Source organism: Balaenoptera ricei, chromosome 17, assembly GCF_028023285.1.
Source record: "Balaenoptera ricei isolate mBalRic1 chromosome 17, mBalRic1.hap2, whole genome shotgun sequence".
NCBI lineage: Eukaryota > Metazoa > Chordata > Mammalia > Artiodactyla > Balaenopteridae > Balaenoptera > Balaenoptera ricei.
The window spans coordinates 9,045,937-9,069,764 of record NC_082655.1 but is presented as its reverse complement, the minus strand read 5'-3'; the positions used below and the strand labels follow the sequence as shown (position 1 = coordinate 9,069,764).

The 23,828-nt window shown below is 46.6% G+C and overlaps 1 protein-coding gene across 1 annotated transcript in view; it reads right to left on the bottom strand.

Moving 5' to 3' along the window:
- Positions 1–23,511, bottom strand: part of KCNQ3 (potassium voltage-gated channel subfamily Q member 3) — a 295,537-nt gene extending 272,026 nt beyond the window's left edge. Inside the window, exon 1 of the mRNA XM_059901188.1 lies at positions 22,983–23,511. Within this exon, the coding sequence (XP_059757171.1) occupies positions 22,983–23,377 (395 nt within the window). The 5' untranslated portion in view covers positions 23,378–23,511. The remainder of the gene's footprint in view (positions 1–22,982) is intronic.
- Between the last annotated feature and the right edge of the window lie 317 nt (positions 23,512–23,828).

The following is a 23,828-nucleotide window of genomic DNA, read 5'->3' as shown; positions in this document are numbered from 1 at the left end:
ATGTGGAAGGAGAAAGATGCAAAGAAAAAAAAAAGAGGAAGACTGTGCACTCAGGGGATTCTACATCTGGAATGCTGCTATTTTATAGCTAAGGAGAAACTCAGCAAAGCAATCTCTGGTCACAGCTAGCAAACTATACTCTGCATTTCCATCTTTCCAACCCACAATCTGTGCCATTTGGATTTCATGGTCTAAAAATATCTCCCAAACTTCCAAGTATGTTGGCATGAGCTGGTGGACTCAAATTTTTAATCCATTTGCAAATGTTTTTACACAGCTCTTTTCTTCCCCCCTCAAATTCTATTTCTTGCTGAATCACTTCCATCATTCAATTTGACATTTATTATGAGCAGGAAGGAAATCATCTTGAACACAAATGTAAACCTTGGCCCTGAAGGATGCTGAAGGCTTCAGAGGGCAGGTGAGAGAAAGAAGGGCCCTGCTGGTCAAACAGTGACGTGTGCTGTCACTGGTACTGTGGGGAGGGTATACAGGCTTGAGAGTTTGCATCTGGCTGTGTGTGACACTGAGCAAGATACTGGACTTCTCGGAGAGTGTTTTTTTTTTAACTACAGAGTGGGGACAATGCAGTTCAGTATAGCAGAGATGCTGCAGAGATTCAGTGGGTTAGAATGCCATGTGCACCTCCAAGGCCAAGGCTTAATAAATGACCTCATTCTGAATTGTAGCCACCATCTTGGAACAGCTAAGGACCACATGTATCCCTAAACCCCAACCCTTCTCCACCCAGCAGCAAAGTCATCCTTACAAACACAAATCTGATCATGCTACACCCTGCTGGGAAACCCAGTGGCCTTGGGGACAGACTTAAATGTTTACTGTGGTCTACACAGCCACATCCAATTCCCTACTTCCACCACACCTGCCTTTCCAAACACCTGTCTCTCAGCCTGCAAGCAGGTATTCCCACTCCATCTCACATGGCTTAGCCTTTGATTTCAGGCCCTGAGAAACGGCCACTTCCTTCCCCTCTCCCACTTCTCCAGACCCCTACTCGTGTTAGAAAAATGACTGCAGATGCTCCAGATCTCACACCCTCACACCACACCACCCACAGGAGAAGACACCTCTTCTGGGATTCTCTCCAAAGCCCTCAGATCCACCCTCTCCTCCTACCGGCTCTGATCGGGTGGCATGTACTTTCCTGTACCCACCACGGGGGCCAGAGGAGGCGTGCTGACTGGATGATTCCAAACAGGGCCCGCCTCTGGAGTCAGGCATGGAGTTACTCTTAACCAAACAACATGGTTAAGAATAGGGTGGGATATGGGCTTCCCTGGTGGCGCAGTGGTTGAGAATCCGCCTGCCAATGCAGGGGACACGGGTTCGAGCCCTGGTCTGGGAAGATCCCACATGCCACGGAGCAACTGGGCCCGTGAGCCACAACTACTGAGCCTGCGTGTCTGGAGCCTGTGCTCAGCAACAAGAGAGGCCGCGATAGTGAGAGGCCCGCGCACTGCGATGAGGAGTGGCCCCCACTTGCCGCAACTAGAGAAAGCCCTCGCACAGAAACGAAGACCCAACACAGCCAAAAATAAATAAATAAATAAATAAATTTAAAATTACCTTTAAAAAAAAAAAAGAATAGGGTGGGATAAAGTGCCCAAAGGGAAATCAGAGAATGGTGGGAGAAACGGGGGCTACACATAAGAGGCAAATGATCGACACCAATTCCCACTGGCTTAAGCGAGGGGCAGGGCCAGAGTCATGGAAGGTCAGAGCCAGTGAAGGCCTTACAATTTTACAAAAAGGAAAAGTAAGGTCCAACATGGGCCCAAGACTCGCCCATGTTCACACCAGGGCCACAGCCAAGTGTCCAGACCCCCACCCCAATGCTCTGCCCAATGAATTACGACAGTGCTCCCCTGCCCCCCAGAAAAACATCTTCATTATTCAATCCATGTCGCACTCAGCAGTGCCAGCCACAGACTTCATCACAGAAGATGCAAGAAGTGGTTTATGAAAAGGAAATCTGAGCACCACCGGGCTCAGAGTGGCCGACTTCACACCATCTCCCTGAGGCAAAGAACCACAAGGCAGGTGCAGAGTAGGTGACAGGCTGGAAGCTGAAGAGCAAGAAGGAACTTGCTTGGTCTTTCTCCACGAAGAACCATCTCACACCCCAACTTTCCCTCCACTCCCAAGCACTGTCCTCTTGTCTCTGCCCCTCTCTGGGCACCTAGAACAGGGAAAGGGATGAAAGAAGAAAAGCAGCATTGCAAGGGGGTATAAAGGATGGAGATTCTTTCCGAGAGGGATGGAATTCAACCCTTCCACAAGGCTGGACCACAACAGGTCAATTCTTATTGACTTGTTTATTGCCATGTCCAAGCACAGACAACTACTGACTTAAAACCTGGATTAGGATACACACACCACAGACTCTGGCTGAATTCTGCTAATTGGCGGGGACGTAGGTAAGGAAATGGCATTTGAGCTGACCTGGCCCAACTAGAGCACAGAACCTTCACCGCAGGCCAAGCTCCTGGCGTACTCGTGGAGGCCCCACGCAAGTCAGCTGCACTCAGCTTTCCAACAGCCGCTTTCCATGCCCGCGTTCAGAGCTGGGTTTTGTTTGGAACTCAGCTTGGATGCTGCAAGGCCAAGGGGATTAGTCAACAGTGTTTGTTAAACACGGACCTCGTGGCCAGCATCATGCCTGGCACTGCCGATGAAAAGAAAACACATCATGCCTGGCTCTTGCCTATAACGGAGCCCTGATCTGGTTGGGATACTCAGGGCAAACCCTGCCAAGGCAGCGCTTAATGCAGGATGAATGGGGGCGCCAGATCCTTTGCAGCTCAAGGAGAAAAGCCCAGGGAAAAACTGGGAAGGGAAACATGGCTTGTACTCAGGCCCATGCAGGTTCCCATCCAGCTCCATGGCCTACCAGCTGTGTGTCCTTGGACAAGTCACCTAACTTCTCTGAGCCTCCACTTCTTAATGTCCACATCAGGTCACAGTGAAAATAAAATCATGAGATAGGGCCAGGATAATATATAAATAACAGGAACTTCCATTTAACAATGCTTACTGTGTGTCAGTGCTGTCCCAAGTGCTTTACAGAAGTTAACTCATTTTATTCTCTCAACACCGTAAGGAAGGAAACATGAGCATCCCCATTTTGCAGATGAAGAAATGGAGGCCCAGAGGGATAAAGGAACTGCCCAAAGTTATTCAGCTAGCAGCTGGTCATCTTAGTGCCCAGTACTCACACAGTCCTTCCTCCCCACTCCTTGCCAAGGAGCAATGGATGAAATTGGCTTGAGGTGTCAGAGATACTCAGAGAAGCTGGGTCATGGTGAAAAGCATTAATGTGGCTTTGTGCACCCATGTTCACAGCAGCACCATTCACAAGAACCAGAAGGTCGAAGCAACCCAAGTGTCCACTGATGGATGAATGAATAAACAGAATGTGGAACATACATATAATGGAATGTTATTCGGCCTTTAAAAAGGAAGGAAATTCTGACGAATGTTACAACATGGATGAACCTTGAGCACGTTATACTAAGTGAAATAAGCCAGTTACAAAAGGACAAATAGTGTATTATTCCACTTATATGAGGTGCCAGAGTAGTCAAATTCATAGAGACAGAAAGTAAAATGGTAACTGCCAGGGGCTGGGGGGAGGGAGGAATGGGGGGGTCAGTGTTTCACGTTGCTATAGACTGACTGTGTCCCCTCCCCAAATTCCTATGTTGAAATCCTAATCCCCAGTGTGAGGTAGGGCCTTTGGGAGGTGATTAGGTCATGAGGGTGCAGCCTTCATTAATGGGATTAGTGCCCTTATGAAAGGCACCCCATAGAGCTCCCTTGCCCCTTCCACCATGTGAGGACACAGCAAGAAGTCCTCTTTCATGAAACAGGACGAAGGCCATCACCAGACACCAAGTCTGCCAATGCCTTGATCTTGGTCTTCCCAGCCTCCACTACCATGAGAAATAAATGTCTGTTATTTAAACCATCCAGTTTATGGTATTTCTGGTACAGCAGCCCTAATGGATTCAGACAAATGGGTGCAGAGTTTCAGTTTTGTAAGATAAAAACCTCTGTAGATGGATGGTGGTGATGGTTGCACACATTAAACCATTGAACTGTACTCTCATGGCTAAAATGGTAAATTTTATGTTTTATATTTTACTACAATTAAAAAAATAATATGGCAAAAAAGGGCTGTACTTTTCCCAGCTAGGTGGCCCGCTATGACTCCCTGTTCCCTTACTTGGATTCATTTGTTCAGTTGGCATTTTTTTACATTTATTTATTATTTATTTATTTATTTAGGCTGCACCAAGTCTTAGTTGAGGGACACTGGATCTTCATTGTGGCATGCAGACTTCTTAGTTGCGGCGTGCATGCAGGATCTAATTCACTGACCAGGGACCGAACCTGGGCCCCCTGCACTGGGAGCATGGAGTCTTACCCACTGGACCACCAGGGAAGTCCCTCAGTTGGCATTTTTGAGCACCTATGTGTTTACAGCAAGAATCCAAGAGGCCCTGACAGATCGTCATCATAACAGCAGACACATACCACTCTCGTTTTGTGCCCGGTGCTTTTCGTGTTTTACCTTGATTGACTCCTGTAATCCTCACAACCACGCTCTGAGGTAGGTACTATTCATATCCCCATTTTATAGATGAGAAAACTGAGACCCAGAGAAGTCAAGTGTAACCTGCCTGAGGTCGTACAGTGGGAGTTCAGACCCCCGCGGCCTGGCTAAGCCTCCCTGCTCCAACACACCTTCCCCACCTGAAACACAAGCCACGCTTTCATCCACACACGACCTCCCCATCCAGCCGAAGTGCCCAGGCTCCTGGAACAGCAAGCTCGGTGCCTGGAGAGGGTCTGTGTCCTGGTGATATCCCAGTAACGAATGCACTGCTCTGTTGCTTCCGATGTCAGCATTTCCCAGCACTATTTTTTTTCCATATGGAATCAACAGGTCCCCAGCTTAATTTGTTCCATGCAGTGACACTAATTAATGTTCCATACTCTGGGACATGGGGACTGAGGAGAGTGTGTGTGTGTGTGTGTGTGTGTGCGCGCGCATATATGTGGTTTGTGTAACTTTCATTTTCCCCAACTTCTGAAATGATGTACGTGGGTATTTTACCTGAGCCAAACTGTTTCAGCCTAAAAAGTAATTTAGGCTTTCCTGAAGTCATAAAAACACTGTATTAACCCCACAAGTGTAATGAATCCTCCAGCCTCCTACATCTGTGTTTTTGCTTTGACTCATCACTGACAGTGTAAAAACTGGGAATCTGAGACCAAAGTATCAGCCAGAGAGTCATGGCCTTTGGAGGCTAGTGGTGCTCAACCGAGGGTGCTGCCACCTTCATTGGAACATTTGGAAAAGCCTGGGAGTGGTTGGGTTATTCCAACTCTGGGAGCTCTAATAGCACTTGTAGGCAGGGTCCAGAAAATGCTGAAAATTCTGCAAAATTGCGACTTTCCTGTCCAAAGAGAAACAATGTCATTCGTAACGCTAACAGCTTCTCCATCAGGAAACCCTAAAATGTATCCAACTACCTAATTTTTCAGGGAAGAAGAAAAGGCACAGAGACATGGAAGTTTCTTATCCCAGGTTGCACAGCAATTTCACAGTTTAAAAAAATCTGACCCCTCCTATTACATTTCCTACTTCATCCTCTCACCACCCAGCTATCTAACCTCCCACAAAAGAGCCTCCAGGTACAGCCACCAGGAAATAGTCACACCTTACTCAGCAGCAGCAGCATTTTTCATTTCCAAGGCTTTGCCTAAGTTGTTCCTTCTGTCTTCAGTCCTAACCCTGACCCTGACACCACTGCATCCTTTTATGCCTGGCTCAAAGGCGGCCTCCTCCAGGAAGGCTGCCAGAGTCGTATCTCGGAACCACCCCACAGCAGTCTGTCTGTATTTTGACTTCCAGCCTGTGTGTCCACCTGCCTTTGTATGAGAGTCGTTTGTTCCCATTACCATCAGTAGGATGGAGCCAACTATTTTACAGCCATTATGCCATCCTATGGTGACAGCGGTCTGGCAGGGCAGGTCCTATTATCCCATTTTTACTGATGAAGAATTTGAAGCTCAGGAAGGTGAAGCAATTTGCTGGAGGTCAGCAAATTTGCCACACAGGTGGCAAAGAGGATTTCCTCCCATACCTCAGAGCCCACGCCGCAGCTACGAGGGCACCCTGGCTTCCTGTGTGGTCATGTGCATGTCTGCCTCTTGTCTGGACCATAAGGTCTTTGAAGGCGGGAACCACACCAATCCATCCATGCTTACCTTATGGCATTCCCTCCATAAAAGATGTCAAAGAGCCCGGCACAAGAGCCCCCCATCCCATCTCCTGGTCCAGGACCCCCTCATTCCCTTAGGCCCCCTCTGACCTGATACAAGCTCCCTCCAGGTACACGGTGAGTCAGGAGCAGGGCCACAGAATGAGAAGTCTCCTAAGGTTTCCAGCCTCCCACCCAACTTCAACAACCAACTGCAGTAACCACAGTAGCTTCGATCAGACAAAATAAATAACTTCCATTCCTTTTTTCTGGCTCAGCAGGCTGCTTGGGATATGGCAATGGGCAAGCCTCATCAGGGTGTCCAGGGGCTCCGGAACCTCCTTTCACACCCTCAACCGCTCAGGGTGGGAAAGGCAGTGAGCGGACAACTTAGAAGCCCTCTCTGCAGAAGACCAGGCCAGCAGCCAGTCAAGCAGGACCTGGAGGCAGACATGACGGGGAAAGAAGACGATGATGATAATGCCAGCCGTCAGTCCCAACCTCTGATACGGGCTCCTGGTGACCACAACATGGCAGACGAGCTGTGTGTCTACCCAGAAGACATTCCTCCATCTTTCTCCTCCTAACGGAGTCTCATTCTGTCGGGTTGGCAATGTGCCAGACCCCAGGAAGCGGTTCAGGATGGGTCTAAGTCAATCACGGTAGTTCCCTTGGCCTTCACTTCATTGGTCCAAGGCAGAAGGAGCAGCTGACCCGGTGCTGGTCAATGATACATAAGGGAAAATGTACTGTCCCCTCGAATTGTGCCCCAGGAAGTGGTCAGAAGAGATTTGGCTCCACTGGCCCACCCAGACGGTGGCACTGAACAACCGATGTGATCTGAACACCGTCTGTTGGGGAAATCATCATTTCATGGACATCACTTAATACAATGAGAGCAGATGAAAGAGTAATAGAGAAAGCTAGACTAAACTTGAAACTCGACAACCTGGGTCCAAATCTCAGCTCTTAATTGTGAGACACGGGGGACATGATCTCATCTGCCTGAGGCTGTTTCCATGTCTATGTAACAGGTTGGAGGACCTCTGTAAATACAGTGCCTCGGTGCACAGAGTCCAGCAATTAATTTTTTTTAAATAGACTTTACTTTATAGAAGAGTTTTCCATTTACAGAAAAATTGAGAGGATAGTACAGTGAGTTCCCATATAACCTACACTCGGTTTCACCTATTATAACATCTTAGACTAGTATGATACATCTGTTATAATTAATGAACAGATACTGATACATTATTATTAACTAAAGTCCATATTATATTTTTTAAAATTATTTATTTATTTACTTATTTATTTATTTTTTATTTATTTTGGCTCTGCCAGGTCTTAGTTGCAGCATGCGGGCTTCTTAGTTGCGGCATATGGGATCTTTAGTTGTGGTATGTGGGATCTTTAGTTGCAGCATGCGTGTGGGACCTAGTTCCCTGACCAGGGATTGAACCCCGGCCCCCTGCATTGGGAGCACACAGTCTTACCCACTGGACCACCAGGGAAGTCCCCATACTGTATTTAGACTTCCTTAGTTTTTAACCTACTATCATTTTTCTGTTCCAGGATCCCATCCAGAACACCTTATCTCATTCAGTTATCACATTTCTGGAAGCCCCTCTTGGCTGTGATAGTTTCTCAATCTTTCCTTGTTTTAGATGAACTTGACAATTTGGTGGCGCACTGATCAGGTGTTTTGTAGCTGGGCAAGTGTTTTCCTCAGCATCTCTGCTCCCTCAGCAAACTTGAGTCAGGCAGAACGCTTTTCTTTATACACCTCTTCTTCCCTTTCCACATAAATTCCTTCCTTTCACCATGATAACAGAACTCACACATTGTAACAGAACTTCATCATGTCCAGAGCCTAACCTTAAGGCAGAAATTATGATATTAATTTCAACATTACTTTCATTGACTGACATCATTTCTATCTTAGCAGGTTTTTGAAAGAATGGAGAGGGAACAGCAATGTATCAGATACTGACCACGAGCTACAACCAGGCTTTGGACTATATTACTGACATTTCATTGAATCTTTGTAACAACCATGCGAATAAGCAAGTTCCATGTTACAGGTGAGGAAACAGGTTTAGGCTGGTTAAGTGGTTCCCTCAAGGTTACTCGGCTAAAACACAGCACAGCCAGGATTCAAAGCCAGGTCTTATCTGTACCCACTTCTGCTTCCATTACTTCACCTGCACACCTCTCAGGACTGGCCCAGTGTGCATTTACCCAAGACTGAGTATCTGGTGGGCCAGGTGTTGCATGATACCCTGGGCTGCAAAGAATGAATATTTGCACATACAGAAAGTACAGCTAGGAAACAATCTTCAGCCTCTTTAAACAACTCACCTCAAGGTTCACCCAATGCTAGGTTCTATGATCCCACTCTCTCTTGCATTAATTTCAACACTTTTCCTTTAGTGTGAGAATAAATCAGACCTCTGATGTCTAAATGTGTGACACAGTCATAGTCAGGGTTGTACATTACAAAATGAAGAAAGAAACAGTTTTTAACCTTATATGCATGATGAAATCTATTTCTTGTTGATGGAAATTCTCCCTGACTCATTTAAATGATGTTGACAGCTTTACTTGAGTCTCATGTAGACTGAGTATATGCACATATTAAAGTATCACACCACTATGCAATTATTTATCTACTTGACTATGGACAGAAAGGGCAAAAACTAATATATTCATCCCTATATCCCCTGTTCCTAATCCAAGGCATGGCATCTTTTAGACCTGAAATCAATGTCAGCTGAATGATGAATCAGAATCCCTTGAGCTTGATGAGCAGATAGATATTTGGAGGCAAAGATGTTAAACGTAAAGGATGAAGATTTTCCTATGAGATTTCTTCCCAACCAAATAAGGTGTTGAAATCATGGTACCTAATTCCTAGACGAATTCAAGAAGAAATCTCAACATTCCTGCTAACATTCTGGAATCCTGAAGGTGGATGTTAATTACTTTCCCAGGAAACCAGAACTGAGGCAAACGGTGGAAGTCAGCACCACACTTCACAACCAGATCCTGCCATTTTCTCAATGAAAGATGTGTCTGTAAGAGCAACCGGAATACCTATTTTAATCTTGTTTTAAAAATGCGAATGTTTCTCACATTATAAATTAGATTCTTCATTCTTTGAAAGCATCACAAAAGGCACTCGGAATTATAGTGTCAGCAGGACTAAAGTTCTCCATGCTCATTTAAAATAACTCTCCTGTTTTATTCGGCAAGAATTACTAATATGTGAACACACCAGAATTTCAACAAGGATACGGCTCTATCCCCCAAAGGATAATGCAGGCAATGGCCTGGTTTCATGGTGCTTTCGAGACCTCTACAGTCCTGCACACAGTAAGAGTTCGAAAAGCGTAGCCATCGTGAGATACGAGGCGCTGAATCAACATATTTACAAATACTTTAAATTCACGTTTTTTTTTCCTGAATGACTTTCCTAAATGAAAAATTAATGAGGGGGAAAAAACACTACAGGATTACCACGACCCTGAGGCCACAAGACTTCCTTTACTTAAGAACCACTGGGGAAAAAAAAAAAAACACAGAAACATTTGTGAACCACAAGTTCCAGTATTTTCTTCACTTCAGAATGAGACAACGTACAGCAGTTGCTGTCAATGCCCCTCTCACCCCTCCTCAGCACCTTCTCCCAGCACCTGCCAAAGGTGGCCTTCCGCAAACAAATACCTTTGGCAAACGCCCCCATTTTTGTCTAAGGGATTTCTCTGAGAGGTGATACCCCTGGGACCAGCCCTGAGCCAATGATGGATGGAGTCTGAGGATAATTCTGCACCATTCTACACTGCGTTACAGGGGTCCCCGGGAGGACCAGTGTTCATTAACCCGCACGGTGACCTGCTTGATGATAAATGCATCCTCACGGTCTGCATTCTCTTTCGTGTCTTACTTCCCCACTTGCTCCAATTTTACTTATTTTTTCCAATTTTTCTCAGAATCACCTCCTAAATCATGCATTCTCAGTAGCGCTGGGTACTGCCTCCAAGGGGGCAAAGTTGGTTCTTGGAGGGTGGGGGTGGGGAAAAAAAATCTTACTCTCTTTATATATGGAGCCTGGAGCCCAGACATAAATACAGTACATAGAGGATACACAGTATACCTGTGGTATTAAAACATCATGGGTGGGCGCAATCAGGGAAAAAAGCGTCCAAAAAGACTCCTCAAAGGGGAGATACTGAAAACCAGATTGCACGACTGTGCGTTAAATAAACCACTTGCACTGAGCACCTTGCCTCAGGGAGCTTCTGGGGGGACACAAAGTAAGATGCAGTGGTAGCCTCCCCTGAGTACATCATGAGTTTATTCATTAAATCCTTTCAATGTGGGGCAGGGAATATTAGGGCCATTTATCAGATGAAACACTGGGGCTCTTACGAGTACAATGACCTGTCGGAGACAACAGAGCAAACTAGCCCAGGACTCAGGGTGAGAGCTTGGGTCTCCTAGGGGCTGGGCTCTCAGCCACACCTTAGAAAAAACATTAAGAGCGCTTAGCCCAACGTGGCACAGGGAAATAACTCTATAAATACCAGTGACTGTTATGAATGAAAACAGATCAGGTTTCCATGAATGGGCGAGATGATGGTGCTGCCCCACAGGTGACAGAATAATAACCCAAATGGATAAAAACGTTAGTGATCACTGATATGCTGGTTTTGAATGCCCCAACTTAATGTTGGACTCAAGGGAGATCAGAGAGCATTTTATATGACTCTTGGTAGAGGGCTGGATTTGGGGGGTAGGGTGGAGAAAAGAGGATCAAGGCACAAGGAATTTCAACAGGAAGAGAAAGGCACAAGGAATTTCAACAGGAAGAGAAACCCTCCTTGGCAAGAGGCCAGCTGGGGCCTGTGAATGGATGCCCGTATAGTCTGCACTTGGCTTTACTCTTCTGCTTATTTGATCCAGACCCCGAGACAAGGCAACCCAGAAAAGCCATGCTATGGGTAAGACTGCTCCATTGGTACACAGCCATCGGAAGACCACGAGGGAAAGCTGATGTGGCTGAATGGAAGCCAGCCTTGGAAGAAGAAGATCTGAGTTCAAGTCCTCCCTTTGCCATCAAAGTGACCTTAGGCAAGTTTCTCACTGCCCTGGGCCTCAGTTACCTCTTCTCTACAGTTCTAATGGTCTCTGATTTTTGTAATCTGCCAAGTGCCTCTCTCCAGGTTCGTAAATCCCCTAAACTGCTGTTTAGCCTGATCAGACTTGCTGGTGCCTAAGGTTTCATTTTCTGGACTGGCCTCACTAGGTGGAGAAACAGCCGAAACTGATATATGTGGGGTGAGATAAAGCCGAAGCTGGGGTTTTAGGAAAGGGCAGGAGTAGGGAGATCCACAGTGAGATAGTGCTGAGTGATTTTCCATTAGTACAGATGGCCTGGACCGGATGAACACATTCCCTTGGCTCAATATTTTCAAGTCACGCTGGATAATATTTCACCCCATCCCCTACAAAAGACATCCATAAAGGTAGAGATGGACTTGAACCGCTATGGCAGGTTTACAAAAAATCTAATGGCAAAGAAACTCCATGGACAGGCTCCTGAGATACAACATTGTAGAAAAAACAGATTTGGCGAATTTGTAAGAAGGGCCCTGCTGTAACAGCCATTTGGCTAATACTTCTAAAGCAAGTGTCCTGGTAGCACTGCCCAAGAGGGAATATAATAAACTACAAAATGATGTAAAAATGTTGGTTATTATTGATATCTTGGTTTTATATGCCCCAACTCAGCTGTTATACTCTTACAGGGTCCAAAGGATCTTAGGTCTCTTGAAGGAGGGGAGGATGAAGAAGAGGAAAAGGCGATCCTGAGGAAACCCTGAGGTCTTCAGCACGGACAGAAGCCCACCTCAGGAGGAAGCCGAGCAGAGCCTACGTACAGGACGCCCCATGAGCCAACCACATAAGTATTTACTCTTGTTCTTCATAAACTACATGCAAGAAGCAATCTTGTTCCCGAGTTATAACCCAATTTGTTCTCTTCAGAAAACATCTCAAACAAAACCCTCTATCCCTTCTGTGGCAGAAAGAAAAGTTCCATCCAACAAGGGTACAACTGGATGGGATCTGATTTGCATCCTATGACACCTGCCAAACTAGAGGTGACCTGAAACCTCGGTATTGACTGCTGTCTTGTCATCTCCAAACCTCTTTCTCTTCATTCTCCTAAAAGGCAATCAACCTAGGGAAGCCAACATCCCTGTAGCACACGTACTAAGTCATACCGTTAATGGGTTCCCGATTAAAATACCCAGTGATGTTCAGGTGATGCAACACAGACAGAAACGTGGCGAATCTGTCCCTGGGCAAATGCCCAAACCCAAAACCCAACTGTGGGACCTGTCTGCTCCTCGTACAGCTTTCGGAAGATGCTACCTCAGAATGCCGCTCCCTCTGTACTTTCCAAAGTGCTTCCTCACACGCTGCCTCATGGGATTCTCCATCAATCCTACACGGTAAGTATTTGCAGACTGTGAGACAAGGGAGGTGTCTGAATCACACATCTTCAAACGACTTACCCAATGCATTTCTGACAAACTCACAGCCATCTCCAGCCATCCCACACCAGAACCACATATCACAGTGTCTAAAATGGGTTTTAGTCAATCCAACTTTGAAGACCTTTCACATGCTTCCCTTCACACTGCTCTGTGGTCCAAAGATGCACCAAATCTTGTTTTCATTAATGCCAAACTTTGAAACCCAAGCCAAAAAGAGAAAGAGAGCAGGACCTTGATTCTCTGGAAAAGACCATAGGGTCACACTTGATTTAGGAACCTTTTAAAAGTTGATGGAATCTTTTTAAATGAATACAGACGAAAGGGGGAACCTCCAAATAGTGCAAGAGTAATAATTCAGTGTTCTGAATTATCAGTCTTCCTAGTAGGAGGGGGAGATGAGTCGTCAATGGCCATCAGTAAATTTCTCCATCGTCTCCCCACTTGCTTACACCTCCTTTGCAGAAGTCTCCCTTAGCAAAGGAGACAACAGTGCCTTCCCCATTCTGCATGCCTGCGTTCCTCATTTGCATGCTATTACTGCATTTGCTAGGCTATTTACATTTAGTCGTTTCCAGTCTCCACCTCCACAGGGAAAGAATTAGGCATGGCTCATCTCCCTCAACGTCCTGGCACGAAGCTTGGCATTTGAGTCAGTACGTGTGGCCTTGAAATGAATGACCTTAGCATTCTAAACTGCACCTTTCTCCTGGATGTTTCCCATCACCTGGACAAAGCACAGGGAACTATACTCAATATTTTGTAATAACCTATAAGGGAGAAGAAACTGAAAAGGAATATATATATACGTATATATGTATAACCAAATCACTTTGTTGTACATCTGAAACTAACACAACATTGTAAATCAACTATACTCAATAAATTTTTTTTAATTAAAAAAATTTTTAAATTAAAAACAAAAAAAACCCAAGGTGGAGAGGAACTTTGAGGCACGGTCTATACAGAATCCGTGAATCTAAGAAAGCCCGTTCAGCTCAGCCAATGGTTTTCAGGCCTGGCTTCATATGAGAATCACTTAACAGTGATGCCTGGACCCCACAGAGCAATGGTGTCAGTTTCTGGGGTGAGGCCTTCATCTGTATTCAGGTATGTGCTCTGTGCTGTTTGGGTGTGTTTGTCTTTTTTTTTTTTTTAAAAAAGTATTTTTAACTTTTTATTTAAAAATGTTTTTAATTAGAAGTGTAATATAATCCACACATATAAGCTTTCCCTAGATTTTCCAAGTGTTAATATTTTTGCCATGTTTTCTTCCTTCTCCCTCTTCCCCTGTGCATGTATTTGCCATGTTTTCTTCCTTCTCCCTCTTCCCCTATGTATTTGCCATGTTTTCTTCCTTCTCCCTCTTCCCCTATGTATTTGCCATGTTTTCTTCCTTCTCCCTCTTCCCCGTGCATGTATTTGCCATGTTTTCTTCCTTCTCCCTCCTCCCCTGTGTATGTATTGTGTACACATACAATCACACTTACAGAGTCTGTATGTGTGCTGAACCACTTGAAAGTAAGTTGCAGATATCATGACACTTCACCACTAAATATTACAGCACACGTCTCTTGAAAAAAAAAAAAAAAACCTTCATCTGCATAACCGAAATGCAATTATCATACTCAAGAAATTAAATTTGGATATATATTGTCATCTCATATGGAATCCTTGTTCAAATTTTCTTAATTGTCCCTATAATAATATCTTTTATTGTTATTTTTTTAATTCAGGATCCAATCAAGAATCATGAATTGCATTGGTTGGTTTGTGTTTTTTCCAGCTTTACTGACATATAATTGACATAAAACATTGCATAAGTTTAAGGTACATGATGTGGTGATTAAATATGCATATATATTATGAAATGATAACCGCAATAAGGTTCATAAACACATCCAACACCTCACATAGTTGATTTTTTTTTTTTTGGTGAGAATTTTTAGGATCTGCTCTCTTAGCAACTTTCAGTTATACAACAGAGTTATTTTTAACTATAGTCACCATGCTGTACATTAGATCCCCAGAACCTATTCATCTTATAACTGGAAGTTTGTACCCTTTGACCATCTTCATCCATTTCCTGCACCCCCCAGCCCCTGGCAACCACCAATCTGATCTCTGGTCCTGAGTTCAATTTTTTTAGATTCCTGTATAAGTGAGATAATACAGTACTTGTGTCTCTCTGACTTATTTCTCTTAGCATAATGCCCTCAAGGTTCATCCATGTTGTTGCAAATAGCATGATCTGCTTCTTTTCTATGGTTGGAAAATATTCCAATTTTTAATATATATATACCACATTTTCTTTATCCATTCATCCAACAATGGACACTCAGGTTGTTTCCAAATCTAGTCTATTGTAAATAATACAGCAATGAACATGGGACTGCAAATAGCTCTTTAAGATACTGATTTCATCTCCTTTGGATATATATCCAGAACTGGGATTGCTGGACCATATGGTAGTTCTATTTTTAATTTTTTTGAGGAACCTCCATACTGTTTTCCCATAGTGGCTGCACCAGTTTACATTCCCACCAACAGTGCATAAGGGATCCCTTTTCTCCACATCCTTGCCAACACTCGTTACTTCTTGTCTTTTTGATGATAGCCATTCTGACAGGTGTGAGGTGATAGCTCATTGTGGTTTTATTTTGCATTTTCCTGATGATTAGTGATGTTGAGCACCTTTTCATGTGCCTGTTGGCCATTTGTATATCTTCTTGGAAAAATATCTATTCAGATCCTTTGCCCATTTTTTAAATCAGATTATTTGCTTTCTTGTTACTGAGTTGTATGAATTCTTTATATATTTTGGATATTAACCCCTCATCAAATACATGGTTGCAAATATCTTCTCCCCTACCATAGTTGCCTTTTCATTTGATTGATCGCTTCTTTTGTGGTGCAGGAGTTTGATGCAGTCCCACTTGTCGATTCTCAAGCATTGCACTTGGTTGTCATGTGCTTTTAGCCTCCTTTAACTGAAACAGCTATCCTCATCTTTGTTTGTTTTCATGACATGCACCCTTTGAAAGAGACCACGCCAGATATCTTGCAGGATGTCCCACCATTTGACTTTGACTTTGTTATTTCTTCCTGATTAGATTCAGGTCATTTTAGGCACGACTGCAGGTATGTTGTAAATTTCCACTGAACTATTCAGGAGGAAGGTAGGGTCAGTTCGCCTCATTATACAGAAGCTGGATGGCTTTGGTTCAGGTGGAGTCTGCCAGATTTCTCTTAAGGTGCCTTCTTGCCTAGGTGATTCACATGTGTATCAAAGTCTGGGAAGCCTTGTTACTCCAAGTGTGGTCTGCAGACCAGCAGCACTGGTTTCCCCTGGGAACTTTCCAGAAATGCAGCTCTAAAGCGCCTCACCCTGGAAGGGGGAGTTTCCGTCCCTCTCTGTTACTCTTCTGGTGCATTGTCTTCTATAGAGGAGAACCGTGACGTGGTGAAGAGAGCACCACCTCGTGGGTGGAGGACTCCTGCGTGATCCGAGCTCCACCACCGGAGTAGTTTCAAGAGCCTGGGCAAATCTCAGCATCTGTCATTCATTTATAAAAGAGAGACACTGGGTACCCTCCCTTCTAGCACGAAGGGCCACTTGATGTTAGCCCATTTCCTAGAAAGTGAATACAGGGCACCTGTGGTCATTGCCATTCCCAGCATATAGCCTCACTGCTGCCCAGAGATCTGATGTTGTGGGTTGTTGTTCACCCCTTACTTGACCTCTTCATTCTGCTTGAACAGCTTGAAAATGTCATAAGAAAGAAAGCCAGGAAGAAGTCAGGAAGTTCATAAAATGAGAAGAAAAATCAAATGAGATTATTAGAAAGGGGAGGGGGCATGGATTTTATGAGGGGGGTACCAGAAGAAGGCAGATTAAATACGGTTGAGAGGGGAAGCAAAAATGAAACACTATTTACTGAAGTCTACAACGTGTTGGTGGTGGAGGTCATGGAGAGGTCGTGACCACCGGTAGACCTGTCAGCTGGCTCCTCATCCCTCCAGTGGTGGGAATGAACTCTGCCCACTGTGCCCACAGTGGGAGCCATTTGCAAGGATGCAGCCTTGAGTGGGCATATGTTGTTGAGACCACCCGGACAGTGTATGTTACTGAACCCCGTGAAGGCCTCTATATAAACTTTTAAGATGCTGGCAGTTGGGTGTGGATATCTACCTGTCTTGCTGCCCAAGACAAGCCTCGTATGTAAGTTCTCTGCTTCTTAAACCCGCCACCTACTCATCCAGAGTGGCCTGCCTCTTTCTTCGGTCTCTCCTTGCCCTCCATGTACCCGACCAATTTCAGATTTCACCTGGGGAACTCCTGAGGTTGCAAATCAACACAATGCAATGTTTAGGTGTTTAATATCATCGCCTTGATTAAATTTCACAACAATCCTGGGGGTGTAGGTATTATTATCTCCATATCAGAAATAAACTGAACTCCAGGGAAGTTGAGCAAATTGCTCCAGGTCACAAAGTAAGGAAATAGCAAAGTTGGATTAAACCCAGGTCTGACTCCAAAGACCATGCTCTTACCACTGAGAAAGCATGACACAATATAGATCACCTCACACGTGTCAGAATGGCTATTATTTAAAAAAAACAAACAAACAAAAAGAAAGAGACCATAAGTGTTGGTGAGGATATAGAGAAACTGCAAGCCTTACACATTGTTGGTGAAAATGCAAAATGGTACAGCTGGAAAAGAGTATGGAGGTTCCTCAAAAATTAAAAATAAAACTATCATGTGATCCAACAATCCCACTTCTGAGTATTTACTCAAAACATTATTATCAGGGGATCAAAGAGCTATTAGCACCTCCATGTTCATTGAAGTACTATTCACATTAGCCAAGAGGTGGAAACAACCTAAATGTCCATCAACAGATGAATGGATAAAGAAAATGGAATACTACTCAGTCTTAAGATGGAAATTCTGCAGTATGTGATAACATAGATGAACCTTGAGGACATTATGCTAAGTGAAATAAGCCAATCACAGAAAGACAAACATTGCACAAGTCTACTTATATGAGGCATCTGAGACAGTCAAATTCATAGAGTCAGAGAGTAAAATGGTGGCTCCGCAGGGCTGGAGGGAGGGGAAAGAGGGAGTTACTAACCAACAGGCATAAAGTTTCAGTTAAGCAAGAGGAGAGATCGGCTGTACAACTCTGTACCTACAGTCAACAATAACGTATTGCACACTTAAATATTTGTTGAGGGTAGATTTCGTGTTAAGAGTTCTTACCACAATAAAATAAAAATTATTTAAAAAAGAATGAGAGCTTTTCAAAATCCTTGGTTCTCAATAATGAGAAGGAAACATACAAAATTGAGGAAGAGAATGCAAAGAGGAAATTAATGGAGTAAGGAAAAAAGTGAGGATGAACTGAGATGGTTAAGAAGACAAACATCTAGTGGGAAATGAGAAAGAAGAAGATACATGGGGGCAGAAAAGGAAGAGAATGGGATGAATAGAGTCAGAGAAACAGAACAGTTGAGAGAACTGAATCCAGCAGTCCATCCCTTCCGTAATGAATTACAAGTTGTAGCACTGGCTGAGATGCTGTTCAAGGGATTCGTTACGCCTGGGCTGGGAAGTTGACCAGATGGCCAAACTCTGAGATTTCTTCTAATACTAATGTTATTATTAGATGATATTGAATATTATTAAGATATTATTAGAGGGAGGGCATATATGTATACATATAGCTGATTCACTTCGTTGTACCACAGAAACTAACACAACATCGTAAAGCAACTACACCCCAATAAAAAAAATATATTATTAGAGAATATATGTTCTATTGGGACAGAGATTAGACTGTTTTGTTTTGCTTGATTTTGTTTACTGCTATAATGCCAATGTCCAGAAGAGTGCCAGGCACAGCAAAGGCATTTCTATTGACTAACATTAACAACACAAATTACTCTCTATTATTGAGCACTTCTTCTATGTAAGGTGCTCTTAGCTCCACAAGAGTCTATATTGATAACATTTTTTTACACGAAGAAACTGAAACTCAGAGATCCAGCAACTTGCCCAAGAACATACCGGCTGTAAGAGGCAAAGCAAGTTTGGGAAATCAAACTTCTCTTACTTCAAAGACTTGCTAAGACTCTGCTTTACTAAGGGGTCTCAGTGAGAGACCAGTGTCTCTCCTCCACCTTGAGGACTGTAGCTCCTTTAGTCAATACGCTAGGTCCACCAGCCGGGCCCTTTACCTTCCAGAGCAGCTGCTGGGTCCTTGCGCCTCACCTCTCAGCCTTGCCTGCCCGACGTTCCAGGGGCCAGTCTACCTGAGAATGCAATCAGTGTGCATCTCTTGTGATCATTGGTGGGTCAACAGGTGATTGATTGATCATACGCAACTGGCCACGGAGAGGTGGTCAGGGTAGTGGGATGCTTGTATGGTGGCAGTCCGGCAATAATGCCAAGATGAAGCCAGCATCTTCCCACTAACAGGCTAGGAAGGGGGAGTCCCCAGACAGCCTCAGGACAGCCACAGTGGCAGGTGTGCTATGAGTTTTAAGGAGACCCTATTTCAGAATCAACTAGTAAACACTTCATGCCTAATACTGGGCTAATTTCATTCATACACACTACTTTCTTTAAGCCTAAAAAACACCCTGTGATGGGGTGTTTATCATCCTCAACTTACAGATCTTCCCCAACTTGGCTCATGCAAAGTCACAGAGGCTGAAGGCAGAGTCCAGAGGTGAACTTTAAGTCCAGCCCCTTTTCTACAGCATCAGAATCCTTTTCAGCCATGCAGCTAAAGATACAGAGAAAGTGATCAGCCTTACTGGGGTCACAGCGTGGTCTCCCACCTCTCCCCTCTTGTCCACTGGAAGACTTCTGAGAGCTATTCTCATCATTAACGTTCCGTAATGCTGACTACTTATTATCGTTCTGAGAATAGTAAAACCACGCAGAACGAAGTCTGGGGGAACCTGAGAGTATGCGTTTACTCATCCGTTCAGCAAACGCTTACTGGGTAACTACCGTGAGCCCAGAAGCCTGCTGGGGACTGAGGTGGCTAAGACACCACACAGCCCTTCCTCAAAGTAGTTCTCAGTTCTGCCAGGGGAGATGAGCAAGCAGATCAGTCCAGTGCAAAATCCTATGCTTGGGGAATGCTGCCGAGGAGGGGCAATTCTAGCTCAGCTGGAGGGTCGGGGAAAAACCTCCCAGAGGAGGTGACGTGAGAACTCGGCCAAGGTGAAAGTGAGTAGCCAGGAGAAAGCAAGGGATGGGCATTTAAGGCAAAGGGAGCAGGGGCGGCGGGGTAGGGGGGGGACGGGTGCGGTCTTTGATTCTCACATTTGCTGTATCCTGCCTTTGGGATAGAAGGAAAAAAACCACATCTCATGGGTCCGGTTCCTTTTTTTTAAAAAAGCGTGCACTAGCCTGTGAGCCCACGGTCAGCCCAAATTCCTGGCTCGCCTTCTGCCATTAAGCACAGCCCAGAATAAGATAATGGCTGCTTTGAAGCACGAATTTCAGTGCTTGCAAAATCCTGAATCATCAATGAAAGATATGGTTTTGTTCACTTAACCGGACTTCCTCCTCAGCTGGAGGAAGGATGTACAATGCCTCCACTAACGAGGTTTGCTTCAATATCAGGGGCTCAAACCCAGCCCAATGCGTTTTCCTGTCTCATGCCCAATTAATCAGAATCCCAATACCACCGCCACCCCAGGCCATGTCGCGTTTCCCTAACACTGGGGTTCCCTGGCTTCTGAGCAGCCCCTGCTTTGATTCCAAACTCCATTCCCAGCCATTTGCCAGCTGGGAGCTATGAAGGGGAGGCAGAGGCGGGACTAAGAGTCCTCTGTTACCAATGGGGTGAGAGGCATCCAAGGACGCCTGGTAAAATACCCAGAGTCCCGCAATTGTTGGAAGAGGGTCAGAACTGGAATCCGGGCTCAAAAACAAGAGGTGACCCACTGCATTCATATGTGAGCTCCAGCTACGTGATCCTGGACAAGTGGTGCTATCTGTTTTAGTTTTCGTATCTTCACCTATCAAATGTAGGGAACAATTCCCACATCATAGAATCACGGTGAGAATGAAATGAAATAAATGATTCGCCTGTGTGAAAGTGCCTTTCTCCTTCCATAGTTTGAAATTTTCCTGGATCCTCTCTGGGAAACTGAGACTACATACAGATTTTGGCATTCCCAAACCTGCTTCCAGGTGATGGAATAATTCTAGAGAAGGGTAACATTGAGGCCTTACCTATCCCTTCCCCAGACTGGTCAAGACAGGGCTGGAGCGCTGGCTGGGAAAGGTGGGAGGAGAAGAAAGAGGGAGCCCACAAACTCCAGTGGGACCCCAGGTTCGGAAGTCAGCCAACACGTACTGAACACCATTTACGTGCAAAAGGACACGTGAGGCTGTGTATGTTTGTGTGCACTCAAATAATTCGTGTGCCTTTTTTATTATCCCATATTCCAGTATTATCTTCAGTTCAATTTAACTAAATACAGCACTTGAGACAGAGACGAATATCTTTCAATCCCCTTTTACCACCTGAAGAAAGCAAATGGAAGAGCAACAATTGCTAACCCTTCTGTCCAGCCACTAACACCTGCAAATACACGCAGACATGAATGCCAAAGGCTGGACCGCCCCCCTCTGCGTCCCACCCCCCCCCCCCAGAACCCATGTTCCTGGCTGGATGTCCTTAGTTCCTCAGTTTCCGGAAGGCACCCTTTCCAGGCTTCGGTAACCTCTCTGATGAAACCTGTTGCCAAGCCTGAGGTCCTGTGCAGACGCCTCCACCTGGTGGCCAAAGCTGGAAAAGCCTTTCCAACCAAGGAAGATTGGCAGGTAGTGTTTAACTCCAAGGCTCCCCGAACTCCTTCCCACCACGTCGGTCATGGGTCAATTGGAGAAGGACAGAGAGGAATATCCATTGCTAAAGGCACAAGAAGGGTCAAGGTCTTGGCCGATGCCCCGCCAAAACCCTGGTAACGGTACAGACTCCTAAGAAGCAGCCATCAAGATGACTAAGCCACAGACGGGAAGCAAGGGGTACCTGAAGTGCCCTGCCAGCCCTGAGATGCGTGCTGACAGCTGTGATTTCCCCTCCTGGAGAGAGGCCACCACTACCATCTTCGTCCTCTCCCCCAGTCCAGCAGGATTTTCTAGCCAGAGTGTCAGGAGCAGAAGAAGTTCCATCTTCCTTCCCACCACGCATTTACATCCTGCCTAGAAGGAGACTCTTTCCAGGGGGCAAACCTTCAGCCCAGGCCCCTTCACACTCCCGCTGCCCTTGCCCAGCCAAAGCAAGAGAAAGGCAAGCGGTTGAGGGGATATTAAGACCAAATTATGGAGATGTTTCAGCCAAAATGATCCCTGGCCCCCACCTACTGGCACTGTTAAGCCCTCACCCTTCAGTCTAGGCTTAGAGCCTGAGAATCACAATCAATCTCCCCCCATCCCTCTCTCTCTCATTAACTTCCCTAAAAAGAAACCTAAAACATGCATTTTGGCCAGTCCAAGTCCCCAACTGGAGCAAACCACGTTCCATTCCATACGAGAATGGAGGCTTAAGAAGGTAGCACAAGCAAGCCATCGACACCCGCGCTCATACACACACACACACGCACACTCCACTGTGGGCAGTGTACCACTCCCATCCCCAACTCCAGGATGTATCATTTAAAGTCAGCAGCGACCCCAAGTAGAAGGGACCCACCCCGAGCAGAGCCACAGAGCGCATGGGAAGATCCGCTTTATCCCGTTCGACCTCCTCGTTAATTAGAAAAACCACATAATTCTTTTAAGCTTGGATACCAACATCCGGAGAAGGTGCCATAACTGCGCACCCGCGCGCACACACACAGGCCAAAGCGGTCTCCAAATGAGCTGAGGAGCCACGGTTGGATCTTTCAAGCCCTGGTGTCCAACATACAGAGAGTGGTCCACAGACACACACACACCTACACAGCACAGGGCAGGCTGGTCTCCAGTTCGGCGGACGGGCGCCCCTGGACTTTGAAGCCTCACAGCCGTCCCCAGCTCCAGCCCACCCAACCCCCCCCCCCCACGAACCCCCAGCCACACGCCGCCTCCGACGGGCGCCCCGAGCGGCCCGGTACTCACACGAGCGCGTGGTAGAGCAGCGCCCAGCCCCGCGGTCTCTCGAGGGCGTCGTAGATCAAAGTTTGGATGCGTCGGTACTTGGCGTTGTTCCTCTTGACAGGGCGGCTCAGGGGGGTCTTGGCCAGGAGCCCGATGCCCTGCGGGGTCCTCCGCAGCCCCTCGTCGCGGCCGCCGCCCTCCAGCAGCAGAGTCCCGTCTTTGTCAGCTCCGGCCCCGAGCGCCAAGGTGACTTGCTCCACGTCGCCCGGCGCCAGCCCCACTTTCCGCTCCTCGTCGCCCGCCGCCGCCGCCGCGTCCCCTCCGGCCGGGTTAGGGGCCCCGCCGCCGCCGCCGCCGCCGCCCCCGTCGCCGCCGCCGCCAGCCGCCCCCGCCGCCCTGCGCGCCTTGAGCCCCATCAGCCTCGCCCCCGCCGGCCGCTTCGCCTTCTCCGCAGCTGCTCCGGGAAGAAGGGGCGCTCGGGGTGCGTGGAAGAGGCGGCGGCGGCGGCGGCGAGCCCGGGAACTCCAATGCCATGATCCGCGCGCCCCTCCCCACCCCCCCCCTCCAAAGCAGGCTAAGGCGGGGCCCCGGGGGGCAGGGGGGAGGGGTCACATCCCGCGCGGGTCAACCGCGGGACCCCGGGGGGCGCGGGCCGCGGGCTGCGAGGGGCGGGCGAGGGCACGCGAGGCTGGCGCGGAGGCGCTAGGGCGCGCGGCGGCGGGAGCCCGGCACCGGCGCTCCGCAGCGGCGGCGGCGGCGGCGGCACCCGGGCCGGCGAGCCCGAGACAGCATCGCAGTTTATTTACAAGCCGGGTGCCAGCCGCCCTCCCGCCCGCCACACGCGCCGCCGCCGCCGCCGCCTCCTCC